The sequence below is a fragment of the Aquarana catesbeiana genome, linkage group LG12, assembly GCF_042186555.1.
Source record: "Aquarana catesbeiana isolate 2022-GZ linkage group LG12, ASM4218655v1, whole genome shotgun sequence".
NCBI lineage: Eukaryota > Metazoa > Chordata > Amphibia > Anura > Ranidae > Aquarana > Aquarana catesbeiana.
Window position 1 is genome coordinate 59937150 of NC_133335.1, and position 25642 is coordinate 59962791.

Here is a 25642-nt window from a genome sequence, read left to right on the forward strand (position 1 = left end):
CAGAGCTCCTCTGGACTGGAAGGCTTAAGTAGGCAGGACTGACGAGCAGGATCATCAACAGCTGAGTAACTGTGGAGAGAGATGGGAGCTGTCAATTAGCCGACAGCTGAGCGGCCAGCTCAGAGAAGGAAGGGCTGAGCCCAGCCATGACACCATGCAGCCTCACTGTGGCCATCAATACAGCCTCACTGTGCTCATCAATGCAACCGCACTGCCCATCAATGCAGACTCACTGTGCCCATCATTGCAGCCTCGCTGTGCCAATCAATGCAGGCCTCACCGTGTCCATCATTGTAGCCTCACTGTACCCATAAATGCAGCCTCACTGCCCATCATTGCAGCCTCACTATGCCCATAATTGCAGCCTCACTGTGCCCATCAATGCAGCCTCACTGTGCCCACCAGCACAGCCTTACTGTGCCCACCATTGCAGCCTCACTGTACCCATCAATGAAGCCTCACTTTGCCCATCATTGCAGCCTTACTGTGCCCATAATTGCAGCCTCCCTGTGCCCATAATTGCAGCCTCCCTGTGCCCATCATTGGAGCCTCACTGTGCCCATCATTGCAGCCTCACCATGCCCATCATTGCAGCCTCACTGTGCCCATCATTGCAGATTCACCGTGCCCATCATCGCAGCCTCACCATTCCCATCATTGCAGCCTTACTGTACCCATCATTGCAGCCTCACAATGCCCATCATTGCAGCCTCACCATGTCCATCATTGCAGCCTTACTGTGTCCATCATTGCAGCCTCACTGTGCACATCATTGCAGCCTCACCATGTCCATCATTGCAGCCTCACTGCCCCCATCATTGCAGCTTCACCATGCCGATTATTGCAGCCTTACCGTGCCGATCATTACAGCCTTACCGTGCCCATGATAGCAGCCTCACTGTGTCCATCATTGCAGCCTCACCTTGCCAATCATTGCAGCTTCATTGTGCCCATCATTGTAGCCTTACTATGCCCATCATTGCAGCCTAACTGTGCCCATCATTTCAGCCTCACCATGCCCATCATTGCATTCTCACTGTGCCCATCATTGCAGCCTTACTGTGCCCATCAATGCAGCCTCACAATGCCCATCATTGCAGCCTTAGTTTGCCCATTATAACTGCCTCACCATGCCCATCATTGCAGGCTCACCATGCCCATCATTTCAGCCTTACTGTACTCCTCACTGCAGCCTCACCATGCCCATCATTGCAGCCTTACTGTGCCCATCATTACAGCCTCACCATGCCCATCATTGCAGCCTCACCATGCCCATCAATGCAGCCTTACTGTGCCTATCATTACAGCCTCACCATGCCCATCATTGCAGCTTCACCGTGCCCATCATTGCACCCTCTCTGTGCTTATAAATGTAGCCTCATTACACTGACTGTGCCCGTCCATGCAGCCTCACTAGTCAGTGCCTGGATTACGCACAGCAGGCATCTCCCGTTGTGTCATGGAGCTCAGTCTGAAATGTTCAGCCATGCTGTGACAAAAGTCCCGCCCTCCTCCTAGAACAGCTTGTGTGATAGACAGAACACTGCGTCTATCACACAAGCTGATCTAGGAGGAGGGCGGGACTTTTGTCACAGCGCAGACCGAGCTCCATGACACAGCGGTCTCCCGCTGTGTATGACATCACATGTACACAAGAGTAGGGGGGAGGGAGGGGAGCGCTGCAGCCACAGCTTGGCTCGGCTCAAAGGAGCCCCAGGGCAGGCAGCCTGCCAGGAAATGTCCCGGTATCCCAGTAGGCCAGTCCGGCCCTGGTCCAGGCTCAGGCAAGAATATGACCATATGGACAGGATCTGTTCACATGCCTGGACCGGCACCTGGCTCAGCTTCTCTGCAAGTTGCGGAGAGCCTGAGACCACCGTTCCCACCCCCTCCACAGCCCAGCACTCCCTCGAAGAGGGGACAGAGCAGAGAGCTGCTGACTGACAGTCACCAGCTGTCTGTTCAGGGAGTTGTGAGAACCGAGCGATCAGCGGTGTTTGATTGCTCAGTTCTCAGTGTTAGAGCCAGCGGGGGACAGATGCAGCATAGGACCGATGATACCTAGGTAAGTATGATTAAAAAAAAAAAAAGGAATGTCTATAAATAAAAATTTATATTTTGATAATTTCTATCATTTTGATCTAGTGGACAGTTTTTAAAAAGGTCAAAGGACAGTATGAGCTTAGGTTTGACTATCCCAAGAGGGAGAAACTGAACTAATTTGGTCTGTAAACAAGCTTGCGTACAGAACAAATTCTCTGGACAATGGGATTTCTGTAATCCCCACACCTGAATCCTGGAAGAAATCTTCTTATCACCCTGAAAGTGATTTGACAAGCCTTGGGCCTAGAAAACACAAGCCAACATCCTATGGCAAGATACACAGTATCTTTCTCTCTATTGTACTGAATAGCAGGACAAATTAACCTTGCGTACACAGCTGGTTAAAGCGGGAGTCCCGCGACCAATCTTTTTTTTTTTTTTTTTAGGTCATTGAGACACTTTAAATAATACTCACAGTTTGGGTGTAATATTTCCGCCTCTGTCTGTTTTCGTACTGAAGAATGACTTAAAAAATGTGATGCTGGCTGTTTCCATCTTGCTTGTGGGCATGTGAAGCCCACAAGCATTGATTTCCTGCAGTGAATGCTGTTCATTCACAGCTTGTTCACACGCATGATCATTGTTTCCGCACTGAATCTTGGGAAGCCTGACGCTAAGCTCCCAGGAGACAGTGCGGTGCCGGGGAAAGGCAATAAACACGCCTACTCCCATGGGAGGAGAGACAGCAAGTGCCACAATAAAGTACAATATAAAGGTAGTTACAGCGATAAAAAAAATATTCGTGCGGCATTTGAACATCTATGCAATTAACTGAAGAGGGTAAGATTAAGTAAAAAATTTGAATGGAACCCCGCTTTAATGTTCATTGAAATGAGGAACATTGGGTGAGAAACTGTTAATCGTTATGTCAGCTTGCAAGAAACTTTTTAAAAGGGGCTTGAAACTGAAGAAAAAAAGAGGGGAAGTATTTTTTAATATTATATAAAAATAAAACATGATACAACACAGTTGTATGTATAATCAGCATGAAATAGCATACTATCTTAAAAGGATTTTTTAAGGTTTTAATGGTTATGGTTGTTTATTTGTAATTATTTTTTTATTAATGTGTGTTTTATAATGTCGGCATATTCAAATAATAGTTTATATTGTGGGAATTTTAAGTATATCATTAATATTTGATTATGAAATCATGCCATCTCTGTAGTTAGAAGTGTACAGTTGAATACTGCTACACTAAAATAATAATGATCATAAATTAGAAATCACCTGTCTCTCCTAGGAATTCTATAGATTTTAGTCACTTAGTCCAACTTGTTATAGTAAAATATGAATTGGTCCTATAACAGATTACTTTATAAGATCTATTTCCGCTGGAAAACAGAAATAGTCATTTTTGGTCCTAGGGTACCATGTGGTGGCCAAGTGAGCTAATACACAAGTAAACACAGGGTTAAAAATTTGACTGCCCTGCCAATCATAGAGAAGGTTACACCTTCTGAGCCAGGTTTATCAACATTTTATAAGTATGTTGTCTGCGACTCAATAAGAGAGCAGGTCGGGTAGGCAGGGACAGAAACCCATCATCTAGGGATCATCACGACATCATCACAAAATCAGACTCATCATCACACATCACCAGACTTCGCCATCCAGATCAGACCACCTCATGTAGATCTGATAAAAAAGTATTCATACCGCTTGAAATATGTGACATTTTGTCATGTTACAACCAAAAACATAAAAATGATCTTTATTGAGATTTTATGTGATAGACCAACACAAAGTGGCACATAAATGTGAAGTGGAAGGAAAATAATAAATGTTTTTCAACATCTTTTGCAAATAAATATCTCAAAAGTGTGGCGTGCGTTTGTATTCAGCCCCCCTGAGTCAATACTTTGTAGAACCATCTTTCACTGTAATTACGGGTGCAATTCTTTTAGGGTATGTCTCTACCAGCTTTGCACATCTAGAGAGTGAAACTTTTGCCCATTCTTCTTTGCAAAAGAACTCAAGCTCTGTCAGATTGGATGGAGAGTGTCTGTGAACAGCAATTTTCAAGTCTTGCCACATATTCTCAATTGGATTTAGGTCTGGGATTTGACTGGTCCATTCTAACACATGAATATGCTTTGATCTAAACCAATTCCATTGTAGCTCTGGCTGTATGTTAAGGGTCGTTGGGTTTTAGTTTCGCCTGCTGGAAGGTGAACCTTTGTCCCAGTCTCAAGTCTTTTGCAGACTCTAATAGGTTTTTTTTTAAGATTGTCCTGTATTTGGCTCCATCCATCTTCCCATCAACTCTGACCCTCTTCCCTGTCCCTGCTGAAGAAAAGCATCCCCACAACATGATGCTGCAACCACCTTGTTTCATGGTGGGGATGGTGTGTTCAGCAGGGTGATGTTTTCCGCCACACTTAGCATTTTGCTTTTAGGCCAAAAAGTTAAATTTTGGTCTCATCTGACCAGAGCACCTTCTTCCACATGTTTGCTGTGTCCCCCACATGGTTTCTTGCAAACTGAAAACTGAACTTCTTATGGCTTTCTTTCAACAATGGCTTTCTTCTTGCCACTCTTCCATAAAGGCCAGATTTGTGGAGTGCACGACTAATGCCGTGTAAACACGATCGGAAATTCAGCAAGCAAAAGATCGATGAAAGCTTTTGGTCGGAAAATTATGTATGCTCCATCGGACTTTTGCTGGCGGAATTCCCACCAGCAAAATATTGAGAGCAGGTTCTCAATTTTTCGGAAAAAGTTCCTATCCAAAAATGCGATTGTCTGTACAAATTCCGATGCACAAAATTTGCATGCTCGGAAACAATTCGACGCATGCTCGGAAGCATTGAACTTCATTTTCTCTGCTCATCGTAGTGTTGTACGTCACCGCCTTCTTGACGGTCGAAAGTTCAGGGAACTTTTGTGTGACCGTGTGTATGCAAGGCAAGCTTGAGTGGAATTCCGTCTGAAAAACTATCCAGGTTTTTTCCCGACTGAAAATCCGCTTGTGTGTACGCGGCATAATAGTTGTCCTGTGGAGAGATTCTCCCACCTGAGCTGTGGATCTCTGCAACTCCTCCAGAGTTACCACAGGCCTTTTGGATACTTCTCTGACCTGTCTGGTGTGTTCCTTGGCCTTCATATTGCTGTTTGTTCACTAAGGTTCTCTAACAAACCTCTGAGGGCTTCACAGAACAGCTGTATTTATACTGAGATTAAATTACACACAGGTGGACTCTAATTACTAATTAGGTGACTTATGAAGGCAATTGGTTACACCAGATTTTAGTTATCAGGCATTCAGGTATCAGAGTAAAAGGGGCTGAATACAAATGCACGCCACACTTTTCAGATATTTATTTGTAAAAAAAAAATGAAAACTATTTATCATTTTCCTTTCGCTTCACATTTATGTGCCACTTTGTGTTGGTCTATCACATAAAATCCCAATAAAAGATATTTACGTTTTTGGTTGTAACATGACAAAATGTTCAAAATGGCAAGGGGTATGAATACTTTTTCAAGGCATTGTACCTCACTAAAGCCAAGGCACCCAGCTCCAGCCTAGATAGACAACATTTTGGGGAACATGAACTCCACCCATTAGTCGTCAGCCATTTTAGAAGAGTTTGACCAAATAGCCATTTTAAAGGGTAGCTATATTTTCCACATATATTATTGATTTTTCTGTGTTCAAGTATTTTATGCTAGTTGAATTGCTATCCCATTAGATCTCCAAACACTCCAAATTTGCCTTAATTGGCATAAGTTTAGACAAACTTTACCCGGTAATTTGACTGCAGTGGTTTCACGGGTCAAGTTGGTCAACTGCAGATTATTATCTGCCAAATTTTATCCAGTTGGTTAGGATATCTACAGAAGGGGGAAATCATTATTGTATTCAAACAAATAATTTTCAAACCTCATTGAAAGATATAGTGTTTGTGTCAACCTATTAATCAAACTATTAGTAGTGTTTGTAAAGGACTTTGCAAATAAAAATATTCATTTATTTTCGATAGCCTCGGTTTATACTTACACCAATCTTGTGTTTTTTCTTTAAAGAATTCTCCTTTGCAAAATAACTCAAAATAATGAAGTCAGTTAAATTATTTGTATAAATTATTCTTTTATTGGGGGCACTGTGATTCGATAAAAACTGGATGTGGGACCTGTTTAGATCATACTGGAGCCTTTAGATTTACTAAAAATGTAGGTGATTTAGTACATACCTTTGTGAAGCGATGCACTGTAAAGCTTATCAGCAAGATGGTAAAGAATGTAACAGCCACAAACTTTGTATTCCATGTAGTAGTCATCACTGCTTCATAAGCTGAAAAAAATAGGTTACCTCTGTTATTTGTTACTTAAACTAGAAATATTGCAATCTTACAGTACAGTTAGAGTTGACCTCCTTTTGACTTGTATTTGACATGCTTCAAGCGGGTTTTGCAAAACCAATTTGAAGCAAACAACAGCCTGTCAAAGCAGGCACTTACATATGTATAGTAGTAGTTAGCGTCATAGGCGTGCGCAAGGGGTGTGGCAGGTGTGCCACCTGTCAATGGTGGGCAGCTGATAGGTAAACCGCAATCCTTCCTTGCTAACCCTCAGAACCTGGACAGGAGAGGTGGCGGGGGTGGAATTTTATGGAACTGATCTGTATTTTCCTCCTGTAGCAGCTGAATGTAGGCTTCTCCTCCTCTCCCTTTAGTCAACATTCAGCTGCCACAGGAGGAAAATATAGGGGATCTGTATTAATATATGCCACCCCTCCTTTCCCTGTTCCTCTTCCTTCTGTTGCCGGGATCCCCCATGTGCTCCCTTGCTCCCCCTTCCCCCCATTGTTTCAGGATGGAGAGCGGGGAAGAGGCCGGTAAATATGTCAAAGGCATATGTGTTGGAGCCTTTGGGTGCACTCCCTAATGCAATAGGCTGTGCACACCTATGGTGAGCGTTGAACAGGAGAGGTGCCCCTGGGATTTTAGGGCAAGAATGAATACCAGATAGGGAAGTAGAGGCGTATTATAAAAAATACTAAATTTGTTTAATACAATGGGACTGAGAAAACAGAGCTATCACAATGAATATCTAAAAACAGAAAAAGACATTCATAGTATAAAGTAATAAGTAGAGTTGTCCCGATACCACTTTTTTAAGACTGAGTAGAAGTACCAATACTCGCCGATACCAATTACCGATACTTATTTTTTACAATTTTTTTTAAATTATTTTTTACTATATATATATATATATATATATATATATATATATATATATATATATATATATATACACAATTATTTTTTTACAATGCTTTCTTTTTTTGGGGGAGGGGGGGAGTGTCAGTGTTTATTTTATTTTATTTTTTATCATTTTTACAATTTTGCTATGGAATATTTATTTATTACAATGGTTTCTTTCTTTTTTTTTTCTTTTATTTATTAAGGGGGCTTTGGTTAAATATCAGGGGTCTATAACCCTTACATCTCCCCTTTGAGACATGGAAAGGGACTGAGGATAGAGATTCCCCACTCATCCCTTTCACAGCAGCCTCAGCTGCACTGAAGATGAATGGAGAGGAGACAGAGGCTCCTCTCCATTCATAAACTGAAGCTTTGTAAACACTGTTTACGATGCTCAGTTATTATGAATGGACAGAGTCAGTAATCACTGACTCTGCGCATTCAGAAAAGGAAAGAGCTGGTAAATTACCGGCTCCTTCCTCTGCTCTCCATCCTGAAAGATCTGGCAGGAGGGGGGGGACCTGAGGAGAACACAGAGGAGGAGGAGCGCGTGCAGGGGGAGCGGAGGATGGCGGGAGGGACCGGAGGAGGGGGGGAACCGAAGGAGAACACAGAGGAGGAGTGCATGGAGGGGGACCAGAGGAGGACAGGGGGAACTGGAGATGAACATGAAGGAGAGGACAGGGGGACTATAGATGAACATGGAGGAGCGCACCGAGGGGGAGCGGTGGACAATGGGGGGGACTGGAGATGAACATGGAGGAGTGCACGGAGGGGGAGAGGAGGAGGAGGAGGGGGAGACCAGAGGAGCCCACGGAGGAACACAGAGGAGCTCACTCAGAGGGGAGCCAGAGAAGGATACAGGGGACACTCAGGAACAATCGGTGCGGCAGCGGGGAAGTTATAAATAACCAATCTCCCTGTGTGCTTCTCCTCCTCTCCCCTCCGTGGTTTTTAGCTTCTTTATTGAAAACCACACAGGGAGATCTGTGATTATAACTTCCCCGCCACTGCACCGATTGTTCCTGAGTGTCCAGGTATCGGGCAAAGCATCGGGAGCAACTTGGTTCTAGAACATATAGTTGATCTCACAGTCAGAGGTCAAAATTATGTATGTAGAAGAAGAAATCCCAACATGTTTCGGAATATATATATACTTAGGTACTTAATTCCTACTTCAGGGGTTGGTTTAGAGCAGGCTGTGTTATCTAATGATATAATAACAAGGTATCAGAAAAAAACGTATAATAAACGTACCTAATGCATGAACAGTAAGTAGCAGCTTGGCAATAGCAGGGCAGGCATTTAAATCTGAAAATACTCACATAATGAATATCTTTGATGAACAATGATTCACAAAGGAATTCACAGGTCTAGCATCTCCATAGCATCCCGTTGCATGATATGATTTGTCCAGGAGGAAAGGGTATGTCAAAAGGGGAAAACGTACCCCAGAAGGATAGGTGGAATAGTAGTCACAATTCTGGACAGCCTCTATATATGGTGTAGAAGGGAAGAGGAGTATTGTGTCTCTGCTACAGATATGCCAGAGCTCATGAGAATTGACATATATGGAGTCAGCCCTAGCACAAATATAATATATAATATATATATATATATATATATATATATATATATATATATATATATATATATATATATATATACGGTGTTCTGTCAATTTCTCCAACCCATCAGAAACTCCAACCACTTAACTTTAACTTCTGGTTTCTTTAAACCAGCAGTAATTTGAGTTTTTGATGAATTAGTGGTTGGATACAACACCGGCAAATGAATAGAGTCCGGTGCAGGATATTATGAGTGGAGATTCTTACTCCACTCCGATACTAGCCAACAAAACAGCCGCCTCAGAGACGGCAACAACTTTGTCCTCGTTAGCTGCCTCTGAATGCTGTCAAAACAGCTCAATCTTCTTGTACCGGACTCTATTCGGTTGTCGGTGTTGTGTCCAACCACCAATTCATCAAAATATCCAATTACTAAGGGTTTAAATAATAGTGATGTAGTTGGAGTTTCTGAAGGGTTGGAGAAATTGACAGAACACCGGTGTCACCGCGCACATGCGGCGCGATGACATCAGACGTCGTGAGGCTGCAGACATGCTGAATGGGTGATGCGTCCCTATCAGATGGAAAAACAATGATCGCAGCAACAGACTAGCCCAGATAATGCCCCAGGATGCCTGAAAGGCACCAGAAGGCCTACATGTGCCAGGGAGCACCGGCAGAAGCGGCAGCTATATTGATATATATAAAAGATTTAATCTTATGGAGGATGCGAGAGAATGCTTGATAATGAGAAGAGGCAAGAACCTGGATCATAACAACAAATTCATATACATGGCTGTATTGACAAAAATAAGTAAATATAATAAAAATCATAAAGCAGTACAAATAATATAGGATGACACAGGACAACACAAATATACAATTGGGAAAACATCAAGCATACCTAGATGGAACAAGGTAGGTATAACATGAAAACATGAAAGCATGGCAGTTGCTACAGAATAAAATGATACAACAGAGAAACTCCCAGAGAGATGAAGAGCAGGGAGCAAAAAGAAGCATGTGTAAATTAGAGCCATAATATATAGGTGAGTGAAAAGACTAGATATAGATATAATTATAGGCCCATAGAGACATGCTATCAGAGGAAATGCACGTAATGCATCGCCGATCACATGTCTCTCTCAAAACCACCGGATGAGAAGCCTTGTAAAAAAGGTTTAAAATTAAAGGCTTCATTCAAACCTGGTTCAAAGTAGCATTTAGGTCGGCTATCCATCGTAGCTCACGTTGTAAGAGGAGCTTGTTAGAGTCTCCTCCCCATGAGCTCGATTGCATTTGATCCAGCACTAGGACAAACACTTTAGGAAAAAGGCTGTGGTGGACTTATGCCACACGTCTCCCTAGTGGGAGGTCGGGGTTGCTGCTTTGCATAGTCAAAATATGGTGATAAATTCTTTGCCATAATTTTTGTATTGTTTTGCCTATGTAGTAGCAGCCACAACCACATTGCAAGAGATATACAACGCCTGTTGTTTATGTGCCCCATCAGAATGTGGCACAGGTACATAGAGAGGTTCTCATCCTCAAATATGGTCCGCTCCCATTCCCCTAGGTACAGGTTGGCATAGCTGCAACATGGGCCCATGGCCACCCACTGCACCACTGGCCATCGGACAAAAAAACATTATGCTTCAAAATATATTCAAGCGATAATAGTATGAATTAGTTGAACGATTCTTTATGGTGACTGGTCTAGGATAATACTTTCCAAATACATGCAAGCCCCTTGGCATGTGGTATAGAGCTGTAAAGAGCATCCACGTCTATGGTGGCCAAGACTGAGCCACCAGACACATGTATGCCCTCAATTATTTGCAAAAATTGAATGGTGTTCCGAACATACAAGTGTAAAGCGGTAACAAAATATCTTAAGTATTCATCCACCACTCTAGACAGGTTCTCATGATAGAACCGTTACCCAAGACAATAGGTCTCCTCGGGGGGTCCCTGTCATTCTTCTGAATTTTAAGAAGTGAATAAAACGTCACTGTTTTAGGGAAGGTGGTTCTAACAAAGTTCCATAATTGTTCTGAGATAACATTGTTGTAATATGCACTGTCAACGAGCAAATAAAACTTTTTTGAAAGTATCAATAATCGTTGCCTTTATTGGTAGATACCAGTTGGCATTGCTCAAAATTTTATCTATTTGTTGTTGGACTTCAATGAATTGTGTGAATTGCTCCTTTCAAGGTTTTGCTGCACTAAAGGTCACTTTCCCATTTGGAAATGTAAGTGTGCTCAGTTTGTTTGGTTAAACAGTTAAGCTGGGGAGAGAGAAATAATGGGGATCAGTTTGGGAAAGGGAGGTGCATGGTAGCAGAAGAGCTCTAAAATAGATAGGGGTTGATTTACTAAAACTAGAAATTGCAAAATCTAGTGCATCTCTGCCTAGAAACCTTCAGCTTCAAGGTTGTTTAATTGAACAAGCTGAAGTTAGAAGCTGATTGGCTACCATACACAAATGCATCAGAATCTGCACTTTTCAGTTTTACTAAATCTACCCCATAGTTGGATGGTGAGGCCCCTATTTGCAAGCACCAAGGTGTTTGATTTGAACATAGCAAAAAGAGTCCCAAGGAGGGGACTTGGAATTCCTCCCTAATTTCTTCCCAACTATAAATGGAGCATACATTGATAATGAATAGATATACTGGAATTTGTGGAAGTGCTACCAGTAAAAGGCTCGCTGAAGTTAGAAGCTGATTGGCTACCATACACAAATGCACCAGAATCTGCACTTTTCAGTTTTAGTAAATCTACCCCATATTTGGATGGTGAGGCCCCTATTTGCAAGCACCAAGTTGTTTGATTTGAACATAGCAAAAAGGAGTCCGAAGGAGGGGGCTTGGAATTCCTCCCTAATTTCTTCCCAACTATAAATGGAGCATACATTGATAATGAATAGATATACTGGAATTTGTGGAAGTGCCACCAGTAAAAGGCTCTACAGTAGGTGATTCCAGGAAAGCATAATGGGTTACCCAAATGTTGTAGCAGGGGCAGGTGTGGTCAAAGCTTACTGAAGTATTTAGTGATGTCCCAGATAGCTAAAATGTGCCATATTAAAGGGTTTATGGTTAGGAGTAATGAATGGGGTGGGTGCTAGGGGAAAGAATAAAGAGGGGGGGGGGGCAATGGGGAACAGCATAAAGCTTCCAGGTCTACCCACTGAGCAGCTTCTCTAGATGTGGATAAAGATATAGACACCAATTGGGTATTTTGTGCAGCTGTATAGTGTTAGGTAAAGTTGATCCAGGGAATATCCGATTACCTCTTAGGGGATCAGGAAGGAATTTGTTTCCCTGCTGGAGCAAATTGGATTTTGCTTTGCTGGGGTTTTTGCCTTCCTCTGGATCAACTGTGGGTATAGGACTGTGTATTTAGGATTGTTAGCATTTGGAGACTGTTGAGGGTTGATTTACTAGGGCCAAACAGGCTGTTCACTTTACTAGGAAAGCTGCACATTGCAAGGGAATTTTCCCCAGTGCTTCGTGAATATGGGAAAATTCAACTTTGCAAATACCCAATCACGTGCATAGAAAATAAAAAAATATATATTATTTTCCTGCACATGATTGGATAATGGAAGCCAGCAGAACTTCATCTCATTCACTAAGATCTCTAGAAAACTATCATCCTAAGTGCAACGTCCCTTGCAAATTGAACAGCTGGTTTGCCTTTAGTAAATCAACCCCTTGTCAGACCACAAGAACCTCATAAGATGATTTTGAAAGGCTTTAAGTGTGTAAAATGGGACAGGGGTAGGAAGACTGCAGAACAAGTAGAGACATTTCGGCAATCTAGGCATTTTTATACCATTGATTTTTCCTATCCAGAATAAACTGAAGAGGGACCAGGGAGAGATGAGAGTTTTAAGATGGAGAGCTAGGTTGTAATTTGTTGTATAGAAAGTTTGGTATGAGCCAAGTAATTTCCAAGGTAATCTAAATGGGATGCAGGCCAGTTGAAATTGAAGTTTTGATTAAAAGAGGTCATGGTTGAAAATTCATTCTCATTGTATGACTCAGCTTCTATGTGATCCCTGTGCCATAACTGGCATAGTGATCACAAGATAGGAAATCAATGTGATTGGATTCTGATTATTGGTGGACCAGAGCTGTCAGCAAAAGCTGGATCTGACAGCTAGCAGCCAACACTGTGTCCAAGAGGGGACATAATTGAAAGAGATCCTGTTACCAACCTAAAAGTGCAGCAACGCATAGCATCCAATCAACATATAGCTTACTTTTTAAAGGAAACCTATACATGGTGACCTCCCTCTAAAAATATGTTATGCTTGGCTGTCTCTGCTTTCAATACTTTGAGTCACTAGGTACATGTCTGCCTAAAGCATTGTGATGTAAGGTTATAGTCGGTGTTGGCAGGGCAGGACTCAGGGTGGTGGGGGCCCCTGGGCTTGAGTCACTTTTGGGCCCTACCCTTCTATACATATGCACAGCTCTATAAAACAAAAATAGAAAAGGACAAGGTGTACCAGACTCAGTGCAGTATTAAAGAACTTCTGTTTAATTGGACAAGACAAAACAGCCAAATGGCTACTCACAAAAGTAGATAATATATACGCTTATAAGTGGGGGATACTGTACTGGTATTCATCCTGGGTCCATGATTAATAAAAGCAATAAAAATGGATAAAATGATAATTGCCGTATTTATCGACGTATAACAAGCACCCCAAGTTTAGGAGGTAATTTTAAGGAAAAAAACTTTTAGGAGAGAAGTTTAAGGAAAAAAACTTACATTTAAATGCCCATCAATGCAGCCTCAACAGTGTCCATCTGCAGCCTTGTCAGTGTCATTGCAGCCTTGTCAGTGTCAGTGTATCCTTGACAGTGTCAGTGTAGCCTTGCTCCAGTGTCATTGCTGCCTTGTCATTGCAGCCTTTCAGTTTAAAAATGGCGCCGCCGAGATACAGAGCCGGATGTCCTGTGTATCTCGGCGGCTTTCGACGGCTATCGGCCACTCTCGGCGGCTCTCTGGAGCTTTCGGCTGCTCTCGGCAGCTTTCGAAACAGGTGGGGCCCGCGGGGCCCCCTATTGGCCAGGGCCCATGGACTTGAGGCCAGTCAAGCCCAATGGTAAATCCAGCCCTGGGTGTTGGTGTGCTCAATGAAATAGTGAAATGTCAAAGTTTGCATTCTGGGCATTGGGATGTCAAAATGGGATGAAGGATTCATGTGATGATGTCATGATGAGTACTAGGATATCACAGAATTGTGTTGTCATAGTAAGAAAATATTAAAGTCAGCACTATAAGGGCATATGAAACATTGCTATGTCAAAGGAAGAATTGTCAGCTAGTGATACATAGCTTGATAAGGAACCCACAGTTTCGATACCCGATTGCATGTTGGACCTCAGCTTTGTAGTTTGACCTGTATCTAAATCCAATAACAAAAAAGTAACATATTGCAACTTACCAGATCTAAGATGAGGATATTTCCTGGCAACAATGGATGTGTCATTTGTGAACGTACAATTTTCTCTGCAGAGAAAGCTGTATTTTGATATGAAACGCTATATAATTGACTACACATTTGCTAAATGCTGTTATTGCTATGGTATTTATCTCTCTCTAGCTGAACATTTGCAGCAGTAAGGAAGAGAGAACATTCACTCATATGTCTGCGACAAATACAGCCTGAACTATTGAACTCTGTAAACAACTTAATTTTTTTCAACACAGCAGTTAAGAATAGAACGGTAAGCTGGCGACATGGAGCCTAGAGTGCCACCTGCTGACTGAAAATGTAAATTTAAGATATTAAGATATCACGTTTCATATTGATTGACTGGGCAACTGAACAACTCTTAGTTTACACAGAATAGCTTCCACTGCTCCAAGCAGCAGCATGGAGGATCAAATGATGCTGCATTGAAGGCAGGCATGGTTAAAGTAAATCTGCTTTTTGCCGCATAGGTAAAGAACAATGTATGTTCAACTTGGAGGTTGCAGAATCTGTCCGCACATAGTTCCATAAAACTCAAATTAAACAGAGTGGACATTAAAAATTTAGCACAGGATCAATACTTCTCAGTCATATAAAATTGCCAGGAATGGGGACTGTTTTAAAATAAGAGTGTGCAAAACCTGCATAAAGAGAAAAAAGCTGTTCGTCAGGAAAAGAATCCAATGATGACCATTTTTAGCCTAGTTAGATTAATCATATTTGTTATATTGCCAGTATTCCTCACAGAGGCTGCGATATTGGTGTTTTTGGTGTGCACCAATTTCATATAAATCATATGTATACTCTTTAATTATGGAGGTACAATGAAAAAAAAAATATGTTATGGGTTTTCTGAGTGTGACAAAACTACATATAGGATGTAGTCTGTCACTAGCGCAAACATTACCCCCGTAACAGTTTTATTATTTGTCGACCCCACCAGTAGATCTAATATTCTTATTTTTGTTTCAACAGGGTTACAACACTGTTCATTCTGCAGTGAAATCACACAATAGCACTGTCAACCTATAGACAGTGTAGTCATAAAGTGGTTGTAAAGCCTTAAGCATTTTTTTTATATTAATGCAGTCCATGCATTAAGGTAAAAAAACCTTCTGTGACTCGGATCCCCCTAGCCCCCCCTTATACTTACCTGAACCCCATTCTGATATAGCGCTGTGCATGAGTGGCAGCGGCTCCCTCCTCACAGGACAGATCTATAGTAGCAGGAGCCATTGGCTCTCTCTGCTGTCAATCAAACTCTGTTTCACTGGATGAAGAGGAGGAGCCAGGAGCGCCATTGGGGGACCCGAGAAAAGGAGGGTCGGGGCTGCTCTGTGCAAAACCATTGCACAGAGCAGGTAAGTATAGCATGTTTGTTATTTTAATATAAGATTAAATTATATTTAATATTATATATTCGCCAAAGCCATGTGGGCAGTCTGTATCCAGAGCACACACAGCTTTAGGATTTTATAAAACCAGTTATCATCTCCTCTGTTGAATAGGTGCCCTCATTTGGTTCCTATTAATATTACACATTTCTGGCCCTTCTGTACCTCCTGTGCTCACATGCAAGCCTGGTATTTGACATTGTTGTGAAACTTATCTATTTCTTCAATACATGATACATTATAGGCTTTCAGATTACTAGCGGTTATCACTTCCCCTGAAGAAGCCCCACAGGGCGAAACATGTTGGGAGTTTACACTGTTACACCTATGGAAATGAGAACAACAAGGCTATGTTAAGAATGTGTATGATACTATTATGAAATGTTTTTAACATTGTGAACTAACATACCTCCCAACTTTCTGAAACAGGAATGAGGGACACCTATTAGCAAAAGTATGTAGGCATAGGACACACACCCTGCCAGACCCCCTTTAAAGGAGAATTGTACAAAAAAAATGATTGCTTTATCCCACAAGTGCTTTTTTTACCACTACTATTCCTACTGGCTATTGAAATTTACAAATGGAGCAATTTAAAAATTGGATGAAAGGTTTAGCACTGTAAATCCTTTTGGATAGATAAATAGTGCATTTTATATACAACTATATAGATCAGACCAAAATGAGGGACAAATGAGGTGGAAAGAGGAACAGAAAGACTTTGTTCCAAATCAGGGACAGTCCCTCAAAATCAGGGACAGTTGGGAGCTATGGACTAATAAATGATGAATTTTTAACAGTCTATAACTGTTTGCATTACTCATCTTTAAAAGTTCGATCAGTTCCTTTTTTACAAGTTTCTTATATCAATTGATGTGGTGCTGTAAAGTTGTGTATCACTCACCCATACCATGAACCAATATTCATTAAAAAAAAAAAAAAAAAACCTTTACAATCACTTTAAGCTGGCTAACTTTAGATAGACATTAGTTTTAGACCAGGCCTTTTTCTGACACTTGTTTTTTACAAGTAAAAATCTGTATTTCTTGCTAGAAAATTACTTAGAACCCCCCAATCATACATTTTTTTAGCAGAGACCCCAGAGAATAAAATGGCAATCATTGCAATTTTTTATGTCACACAGTTTTTGCCCAGCGGTTTTTCAAATGGAAAAAATACACTTGAATGAATTAAAAAACAAAACATAATATATACCCCAATTTTTTGGTATAATATGAAAGATGATGTGATGCCAAGTAAATAGATACCTAACATGTCCAGCTTTAAAATTGCACGTGCTCAGGGAATGGCCCCAAACTACGGAACTTTAAAATCTCCATAGGTGACGCTTTAAACATTTTTACAGGTTACCAGTTTACAGAGGGGCTCCAGCACTAGAATTATTGCTCTCGCTCAGACGTTCGCCGCTATACCTTACATGTGTGGTGCGAACACCGTTTACTTATGTGGGTGCGACTTACATATGCGTTCACCACCGCGCATGAGCACGCAGGGACACGGGCATTTTTAACATTTTTTTTAATACAATAAAATCATTTTGAAAATGTTTGCACTGTCCCTTTAAAAAAAATGTGATTACTTTTATTACTTTTAGTGTCAGGATGTCACTTCCGGTTCCGGCCACATGTAAACAAGGCCATTTTTTTTAAAAGCAAAAGATCAAACTTTTTTTTTATCTTTTGCTTTTAAGAGTAAAGGAGATATTTAGGGTCTCCTGATCTCTCCATATAGAGGACCTGTCATGCTATATTGTTATTGCAAGGGATCTTTACATTCCTTGCAATAACAATAAAACATGACAGGTCCTTTTTATGGAGAGATTTCCTCAATCTCTCCTCTACCCTTAAAAGCAAAAGATGGTAGGAAAAATAGAAATAATGGCACGTAAAAGAAAAGAAAAGAAATTCATATATCAAATATAATTACATATATTAACCCAAAAGCTATAATAGCAAAAGTCAGCAACTAGCATTAAAAGTAGGATTTCTAATCACGCTAATAAATAATAAGACAATTTAAATAAAACCCATGTCATGGTTTCTGAAAATGAGGCAGATATCAACAAACCCCAGTTAATGAAGTTATGTATCTATTATAAAAATAGTTAGAATTTTTAAATGCAGCTAGTGTACTTAAAGGAGAAGTGCAGCCAAAGCTTATTTGGCTGTAGTTCTCCTGTGGATGACAGGAGTGCAGTCCGTTCTGCACTCCTGTGACCTGTTTTCAGTAGAGAGCGGACTGTGACCCGCTGTCAGCTGACGTCACAGAACCGGTCCAGGCTTGGGGAAGATCGTGACCATATGGTTGGGATCCGCCCACATGCCAGGACAAGCCGCTGAGAGCTTGAGCCGGCCTCTCCCACCCCCTCTACAGTCCAGCGCTCCAGTGAGCCCAGTGGGGCAGAGCAGAGATTGGTAGAGAGATCACATCACAACAGAATAAGTGCAACATTTCGGAGCCACGCAGGACCCCTTCGTCAGACAGGTGATGAGATGAGATGTCATCACATACCTGATGAAGGGGTCCTGCATGGCTCTGAAATGTTGCACTTATTCTGTTGATCCCTCTACAATAAAAGTTTTGGACTACAATTGAAGATCAATATTGTACTGGCAAACATGTTTACTTATCTGTGATGTATCCAGTATCCACCTGCTACAGAGAAGCCTATAATCCAGGAAAGCAATGGGAATATAGACAAAACTGTATGGATTAAACAAAAATCGTACGATCTGGTATCGTACAAGAAAAATTTCTGTATTTGTCACTTGTAGTTTTCTTGTATGATTTTTTTTTTTTTTTTTTACCAATCCCATCTTTCACTTCTAACAGATATATGACAAGAACAAGTTGATCTGATTCATAACAACAAACTCCGGTGGATGGCCAGTTTGAGAGTCAACTGCTATGGACATGTCCCAAGCATCTATCACCCCAACATTAAGTCCACTGAAGATGTCTTTTACTAAGAGGTACTGGATGTAACCATGGAAGTCACTGAATCGCTCCACGTCAAGGCCATAGTCCCTGTTATTTTCAGACTTTATGACAACTTTTGTATCCGGACTTCGTAAAAACAGGCTCTCTAAGGCACTTCGTATGGCGAAAAGTCTTTTGATGAAATGGGGAAGAGGATAGGGCCGGAAGTGCTGTCCTATAGTTAGAACTATGATTGTGTTGGAGCCACCAGCAAGCCGGTCAATTTCATTGGCCATGTAAGCATGCTCTTTGACGCTGAAGTAGATTTTAGCTACAAATGGATGTCCATGTTTCTTCCATTGAATGAAGATGTTGTTTTCTAGGTCATATGCCACATGGGTCCTGTGCCAACCAGACACGTGGTTGTTAAAAAATCTCAGATCTATTTAAAAAAAAGATCAAAAAGATTAAGCCTTTTTAAAAATATATTTTTTAATAGTCTATTTTAACAGACTTTGGCAAAATCCACCAACATTACATAGTTCTTGAATTATTTGTTAAGCAGAAGACTAGATTCCAAACTTTTTAAAGAAAAGTAACAAATGACAGCATTAAACATATACAAGAACAGTAATAATTTGAAGTTAAAACATGCAGCTCAATCAAGATAAACTTGCAAAAAAAGGGAAAAATCAGCCAAAGATAAGTGGAGAAAGGCACCACTTACCAATTAATTTAAAGAACTAGGAAAAATGGGAAGGGGGACTTTTAATATGCCTGGAGAAATAATAACTATTTCATATATAAAAAAATATCAAATTTTATTAAATACATATAGTAAAAAAGATATAAAAATCTTCATGATAAAAATAGATATTGATCAGACCAAATTATCGATGTATTCACTGTACAAAAAACATATTTCTTGACATGTTTCGCTATAATAGCTTCTTCAGGAGATTCATAATTGTCTGTGTACAGCGTATTCCCCTGAAATAAATTTCAGGTTGGTATGCGAACACTGGGAAGGGGCACTTATAAGGTGCGGTTGTGGTTTAGTACTGTGTTATATAAGTGATAAATTCATGCTCTTGTATAAATATATCTTAACAAGGGGTCCAGCATTCCCTTTCAAATGAAAGATGGCTTTGACAACTGTTAAGTAGGCAATCTGACTGAAAAGAATATGTCATACCCAGCATTTCTTAATCCTGATCTGTGCCTGCTGTACCATGTACTTGTATGAAAAAGTATCCTGTTCTCTTTGTATTGATTTCCTTGTTTGAAATCCCTGGCGTTTCTGAAAGTCCCTTCGCTTTCCTATAAAAACTGACTATGCCAGGCATGAGAGCACACCGTGGTCAGTTTTTTAGCCTCCAATGATCAGACTTGTCCTGACACACATCCTCTGCACAGCCTTTAGTTGGAAAGACTAGTGTACTGCTGTTTCTCCTCCCCCATCATTCTGTCATTCTGAGCTTCTTATGCTTGCAGCTGAGAACAGAGGGTATGTAATCGCTTATGAAAAAGGGGAAAAAAATATTATATATATATATATATATATATATATATATATATATATATACAGTATATATATATATATATATATATATATATACAGGCATACCCCACTTTTAAGTGCACAATGGGGTTTATTTACTAAAGTTGGAAAGTGCAAAATCAGGCTAATTTTTGTATAGAAACCAATGAGCTTCTAACCCCAGCTTGTTCAATTGAGCTTTTGTAATAAAACCTAGAAGCTCATTGGTTTCTATGCAGAAGTGAGCCTGATTTAGCACTTTCCAGCTTTAGTAAATAAACCCCATTGCGTACTTAAAAGTGGGGTATGCCTGTATATATATATATATATATATATATATATATATATAGTGGCTTGCGAAAGTATTCGGCCCCCTTGAACTTTTCAACCTTTTGCCACATTTCAGGCTTCAAACATAAAGATATAAAATTTAAATTTTTTGTGAAGAATCACCAACAAGTGGGACACAATTGTGAAGTGGAATGAAATCTATTGGATATTTTAAACTTTTTTAGCAATTAAAAAACTGAAAAGTGGTGCGTGCAAAATTATTCAGCCCCTTTACTTTCAGTGCAGCAAACTCACTCCAGAAGTTCAGCGAGGATCTCTGAATGATCCAATGTTGTCCTAAATGACTGATGGTGATAAATAGAATCCACCTGTGTGTAATCAAGACTCTGTATAAATGCACCTGCTCCAGAGAGCATCATGAAGACCAAGGAACACACCAGGCAGGTCCGTAATACTGTTGTGGAGAAGTTTAAACCCGGATTTGGATACAAAAAGCTTTAAACATCCAAAGGAGCACTGTGCAAGCGATCATTTTGAAATGGAAGGAGTATCAGACCACTGCAAATCTACCAAGACCTGGCTCTCCCTCTAAACTTTCAGCTCAGACAAGGAGAAGACTGATCAGAGATGCAGCCAAGAGGCCCATGATCACTCTGGATGAACTGCAGAGAACTACAGCTGAGGTGGGAGAGTCTGTCCATAGGACAACAATCAGTCGTACACTGCACAAATCTGGCCTTTATGGAAGAGTGGCAAGAAGAAAGCCATTTCTCAAAGATATCTATAAAAAGTCTCGTCTAAAGTTTGCCACAAGCCACCTGGGAGACACACCAAATATGTGGAAGAAGGTGCTCTGGTCCGATGAAACCAAAATTGAACTTTTTGGCCACAATGCAAAACGATATGTTTGGCGTAAAAGCAACACAGCTCATCACACTCAACACACCATCCCCACTGTCAAACATGGTGGTGGCAGCATCATGGTTTGGGCCTGCTTTTCTTTAGCAGGGACAGGGAAGATGGTTAAAATTGAGGGGAAGATGGATGCAGCCAAATACAGGACCATTCTGGATGAAAACCCGTTGGAGTCTGCAAAAGACCTGAAACTAGGACGGAGATTTATCTTCCAACAAGACAATGATCCCAAACATACAGCAAAATCTACAAAGGAATGGTTCACAAATAAACGTATCCAGGTGTTAGAATGACCAAGTCAAGACCTGAATCCAATCGAGAATCTGTGGAAAGAGCTGAAAACTGCTGTTCACAAACGCTCTCCATCCAACCTCACTGAGCTCGAGCTGTTTTGCAAGGAAGAATGGGCAAGAATTTCAGTCTCTCGATGTGCAAAACTGATAGAGACATACCCCAAGCGACTTGCAGCTGTAATCGCAGCAAAAGGTGGCTCTACAAAGTATTAACGCAAGGGGGCCGAATAATTTTGCACGCCCCACTTTTCATTTTTTTATTAGTTAAAAAAGCTTCAAAAATCCAAAAGATTTCATTCCACTTCACAATTGTGTCCCACTTGTTGGTGATTCTTCACAAAAAATAAAAATTTTATATCTTTATGTTTGAAGCCTGAAATGTGGCAAAAGTTTGAAAAGTTCAAGGGGGCCGAATACTTTCGCAAGCCACTATATATATATATATATATATATATATATATATAAATATATATACAGGCATACCCCACTTTTAAGTACGCAATGGGGTTTATTTACTAAAGCTGGAAAGTGCTAAATCAGGCTCACTTCTGCATAGAAACCAATGAGCTTCTAGGTTTTATTACAAAAGCTCAATTGAACAAGCTGGGGTTAGAAGCTCATTGGTTTCTATACAAAAATTAGCCTGATTTTGCACTTTCCAGCTTTAGTAAATAAACCCCATTGTGCACTTAAAAGTGGGGTATGCCTGTATATATATATATATATATATATATATATATATATATATATATATATATATATACAGTTGTGCTTATAAGTTTACTTACCTTGGCAGAATTTATGATTTCTTGGCCATTTTTCAGAGAATATGAAAGATAACACAAAAGCATTTTTTTCACTCATGGTTAGTGTTTGACTGAAGCCATTTATTATCAATCAACTGTGTTTACTCTTTTTAAATCATAATGACAACAGAAACTACCCAAATGACCCTGATCAAATATTTACATACCCTGGTGATTATGGCCTGATAACATACACACAAGTTGACACAAAGGGGTTTGAATGGCTATTAAAGGTCTTCACCTGTGATCTGTTTGTTTGTAATTAGTTGTATGTGTATAAAAGGTCAATGAGTTTCTGGACTCCTGACAGACCCTTGCATCTTTTATCCAGTGCTGCACTGACGTTTCTGGATTCTGAGTCATGGGGAAAGCAAAAGAATTTTCAAAGGATCTGCAGGAAAAGGTAGTTGAACTGTATAAAAAGATATTAAAGGAATTGAGAATGCCAATCAGCAAAGTGTTCAAACTCTAAACAAGAAGTGGAAAATAAGGGGTTCCTTTAAAACCAAAGGTAAACCAACTAAAATTTCAGCCACAACTGCCAGGAAAATTGTTCAGGATGCAAAGAAAAACCCACAAATAACTTCAGGTGAAATACAGGACTCTCTGAAAACATGTGGTGTGGCTGTTTCAAGATGCACAATAAGGAGGCACTTGAAGAAAGATGGGCTGCATGGTCGAGTTGCCAGAAGAAAGCCATTACTATGCAAATGCCACAAAGTATCTCACTTACAATACGCCAAACAGCACAGAGACAAGCCTCAAACCTTCTGGCACAAAGTCATTTGGAGTGATGAGACCAAAATTTAACTTTTTAGCCACAACCATAAATGCTACATTTGGAGAGGCATCAACAAGGCCTATGATGAAAGGTACACCATTCCTTCTGTGAAACACGGAGGTGGATCGCTGATGTTGTGGGGATGTGTGAGCTACAAAGGCACAGAAAATTTGGTCAAAATTGACGGCAAGATGAATGCAGTATGTTAACAAAAATACTGGAGAAATATTTGCATTCATCAGCTAGGAAGCTGCGCGTGGGACATACTTGGACATTCTAACATGACAATGATCCAAAACACAAGGCCAAGTCGACCTGTCATTGGCTACAGCAGAATAAAGTGAAGGTTCTGAAGTGACTATCTCAGTCTCCTGACCTCAATATCATTGAGCCACTCTGGGGAGATCTCAAACGTGCAGTTCATGCAAGACAGCCCAAGAATTTACAGGAACTGGAGGCTTTTTGCCAAGAGGAATGGGCAGCTTTACCATCTGAGAAGATAAAGAGCCTCACCCACAAATACCACAAAAGACTTCAAGCTGTCACTGATGTTAAAGGGGGCAATACACGGTATTGAGAACTGGGGTATGTATACTTTTGATCAGGGTCATTTGGGTAGTTTCTGTTGTCATTATGATATAAAAAGAGTAAACACAGTTGATTGATAATAAATGGCTTCAGCCAAACACCAACCATGAGTGAAAGAAACGTTTTTGTGTTATCATTCACATTCTCTCATAAATGGCCAAGAAACCACAAATTATGCCAGGGTATGCAAACTTATAAGCACAACTGTATATATATATATATATATATATATATATATATATATATATATATATATATATATATATATATACACACAGTATCTAACAAAAGTGAGTGCACCCCTCACATTTTTGTAAATATTTTATTATATCTTCTAATGTGACAACTATGAAGAAATGACACTTTGCTACAATGTAAAGTAGTGTGTACAGCTTGTATAACAGTGTAAATTTGCTGTTCCCTCAAAATAACTCAATACACAGCCATTAATGTCTAAACCGCTGGCAAAAATAGTGAGTACACCAATAAGTGAAAATGTCCAAATTGGGCCCAATTAGCTATTTTCCCTCCCCGGGGTCATGTGACTCATTAGTGTTGTAAGGTCTCAGGTGTGAATGGCAAACAGGTGTGTTAAATTTGATGTATTAGCTCTAACTCTATCATATTGGTCACTGGAAGTTCAACATGGCACCTCATGGCAAAGAACTCTTTGAGGATCTGAAAAAAAGAATTGTTGCTCTACATAAAGATGGCCTAGGCTATACGAAGATTGCCAATACCCTGAAACTGAGCTGTAGCAAGGTGGCCAAGACCATACAGCTGTTTACCAGGACAGGTTCCACTCAGAACAAGCCGCACCATGGTCAACCAAAGAAGATGAGTGCATGTGCTCAGCGTCATATCCAGAGGTTGTCTTGGGAAAAAGATGCATGAGTGCTGCCAGCATTGCTGCAGAGGTTGAAGGGGTGGGGGGGTCAGCCTGTCAGTGCTCAGACCATACGCCCCCACTGAATCAAATTGGTCTGCATGGCTGTCGTCCCAGAAGGAAGCCTATTGTAAAGATGATGCACAAGAAAGCCCGCAAACAGTTTGCTGAAGACAAGCGGACTGAGGACATGAACTACTGCAACCATGTCCTGTGGTCTGATATGACCAAGATAAACATATTTGGTTCAGATGTTGTCAAGCGTGTGTGGCGGCAACCAGGTGAGGAGTACAAAGACAAGTGTGTCTTGTTTACAGTCAAGCATGGTGGTGGGAGTGTCGTGGTCTGGGGCTGCATGAGTGCTGCCGGCACTGGGGAGCTACAGTTCATTGAGGGAACCATGAATGCCAACATGTACTGTGACATACTGAAGCAGAGCATGATCCCCTCCCTTCGGAGACTGGGCCATAGGGCAGTATTCCAACATGATAACGACCCCAAATACACCTCCAAGACGACCACTGCCTTGCTAAAAAAGCTGAGGGTAAAGGTGATGGACTGGCCAAGCATGTCTCCAGACCTAAACTCTATTGAGCATCTGTGGGGCATCCTCAAACGGAAGGTGGAGGAGCACAAGGTCTCTAACATCCACCAGCTCCGTGATGTCATCATGGAGGAGTGGAAGAGGACTCCACTGGCAACCTGTGAAGCTCTGGTGAACTCCACAGGGTTCCCCTTACAATCCATACCAGACCTGAAGGGCCTAGTATGGATTTTGGGGGGACCCCCACACGTTTTTTTTTTTTTAATTTTGCGGGGTTTCCTTTAATA

The 25642-nt window shown here is 40.8% G+C and overlaps 2 protein-coding genes across 3 annotated transcripts in view; both read right to left on the reverse strand.

The window, feature by feature from the left end:
• The window catches only part of LOC141114291 (NXPE family member 4-like), a 105786-nt gene that overhangs the window by 40802 nt on the left and 39342 nt on the right, over positions 1-25642 (reverse strand). The window contains exon 2 of the mRNA XM_073607895.1: positions 6300-6400. Coding sequence (XP_073463996.1) covers positions 6300-6386 — 87 coding nt within the window. The 5' untranslated portion in view covers positions 6387-6400. The remainder of the gene's footprint in view (positions 1-6299; positions 6401-25642) is intronic.
• LOC141114290 (NXPE family member 1-like) overlaps positions 18343-25642 on the reverse strand; it is a 73461-nt gene continuing 66161 nt past the window's right edge. For both annotated transcript variants that reach the window (XM_073607894.1, XM_073607892.1), the window contains one exon: positions 18343-19153. In XM_073607894.1, coding sequence (XP_073463995.1) covers positions 18618-19153 — 536 coding nt within the window. In that variant the 3' untranslated portion in view covers positions 18343-18617. The remainder of the gene's footprint in view (positions 19154-25642) is intronic.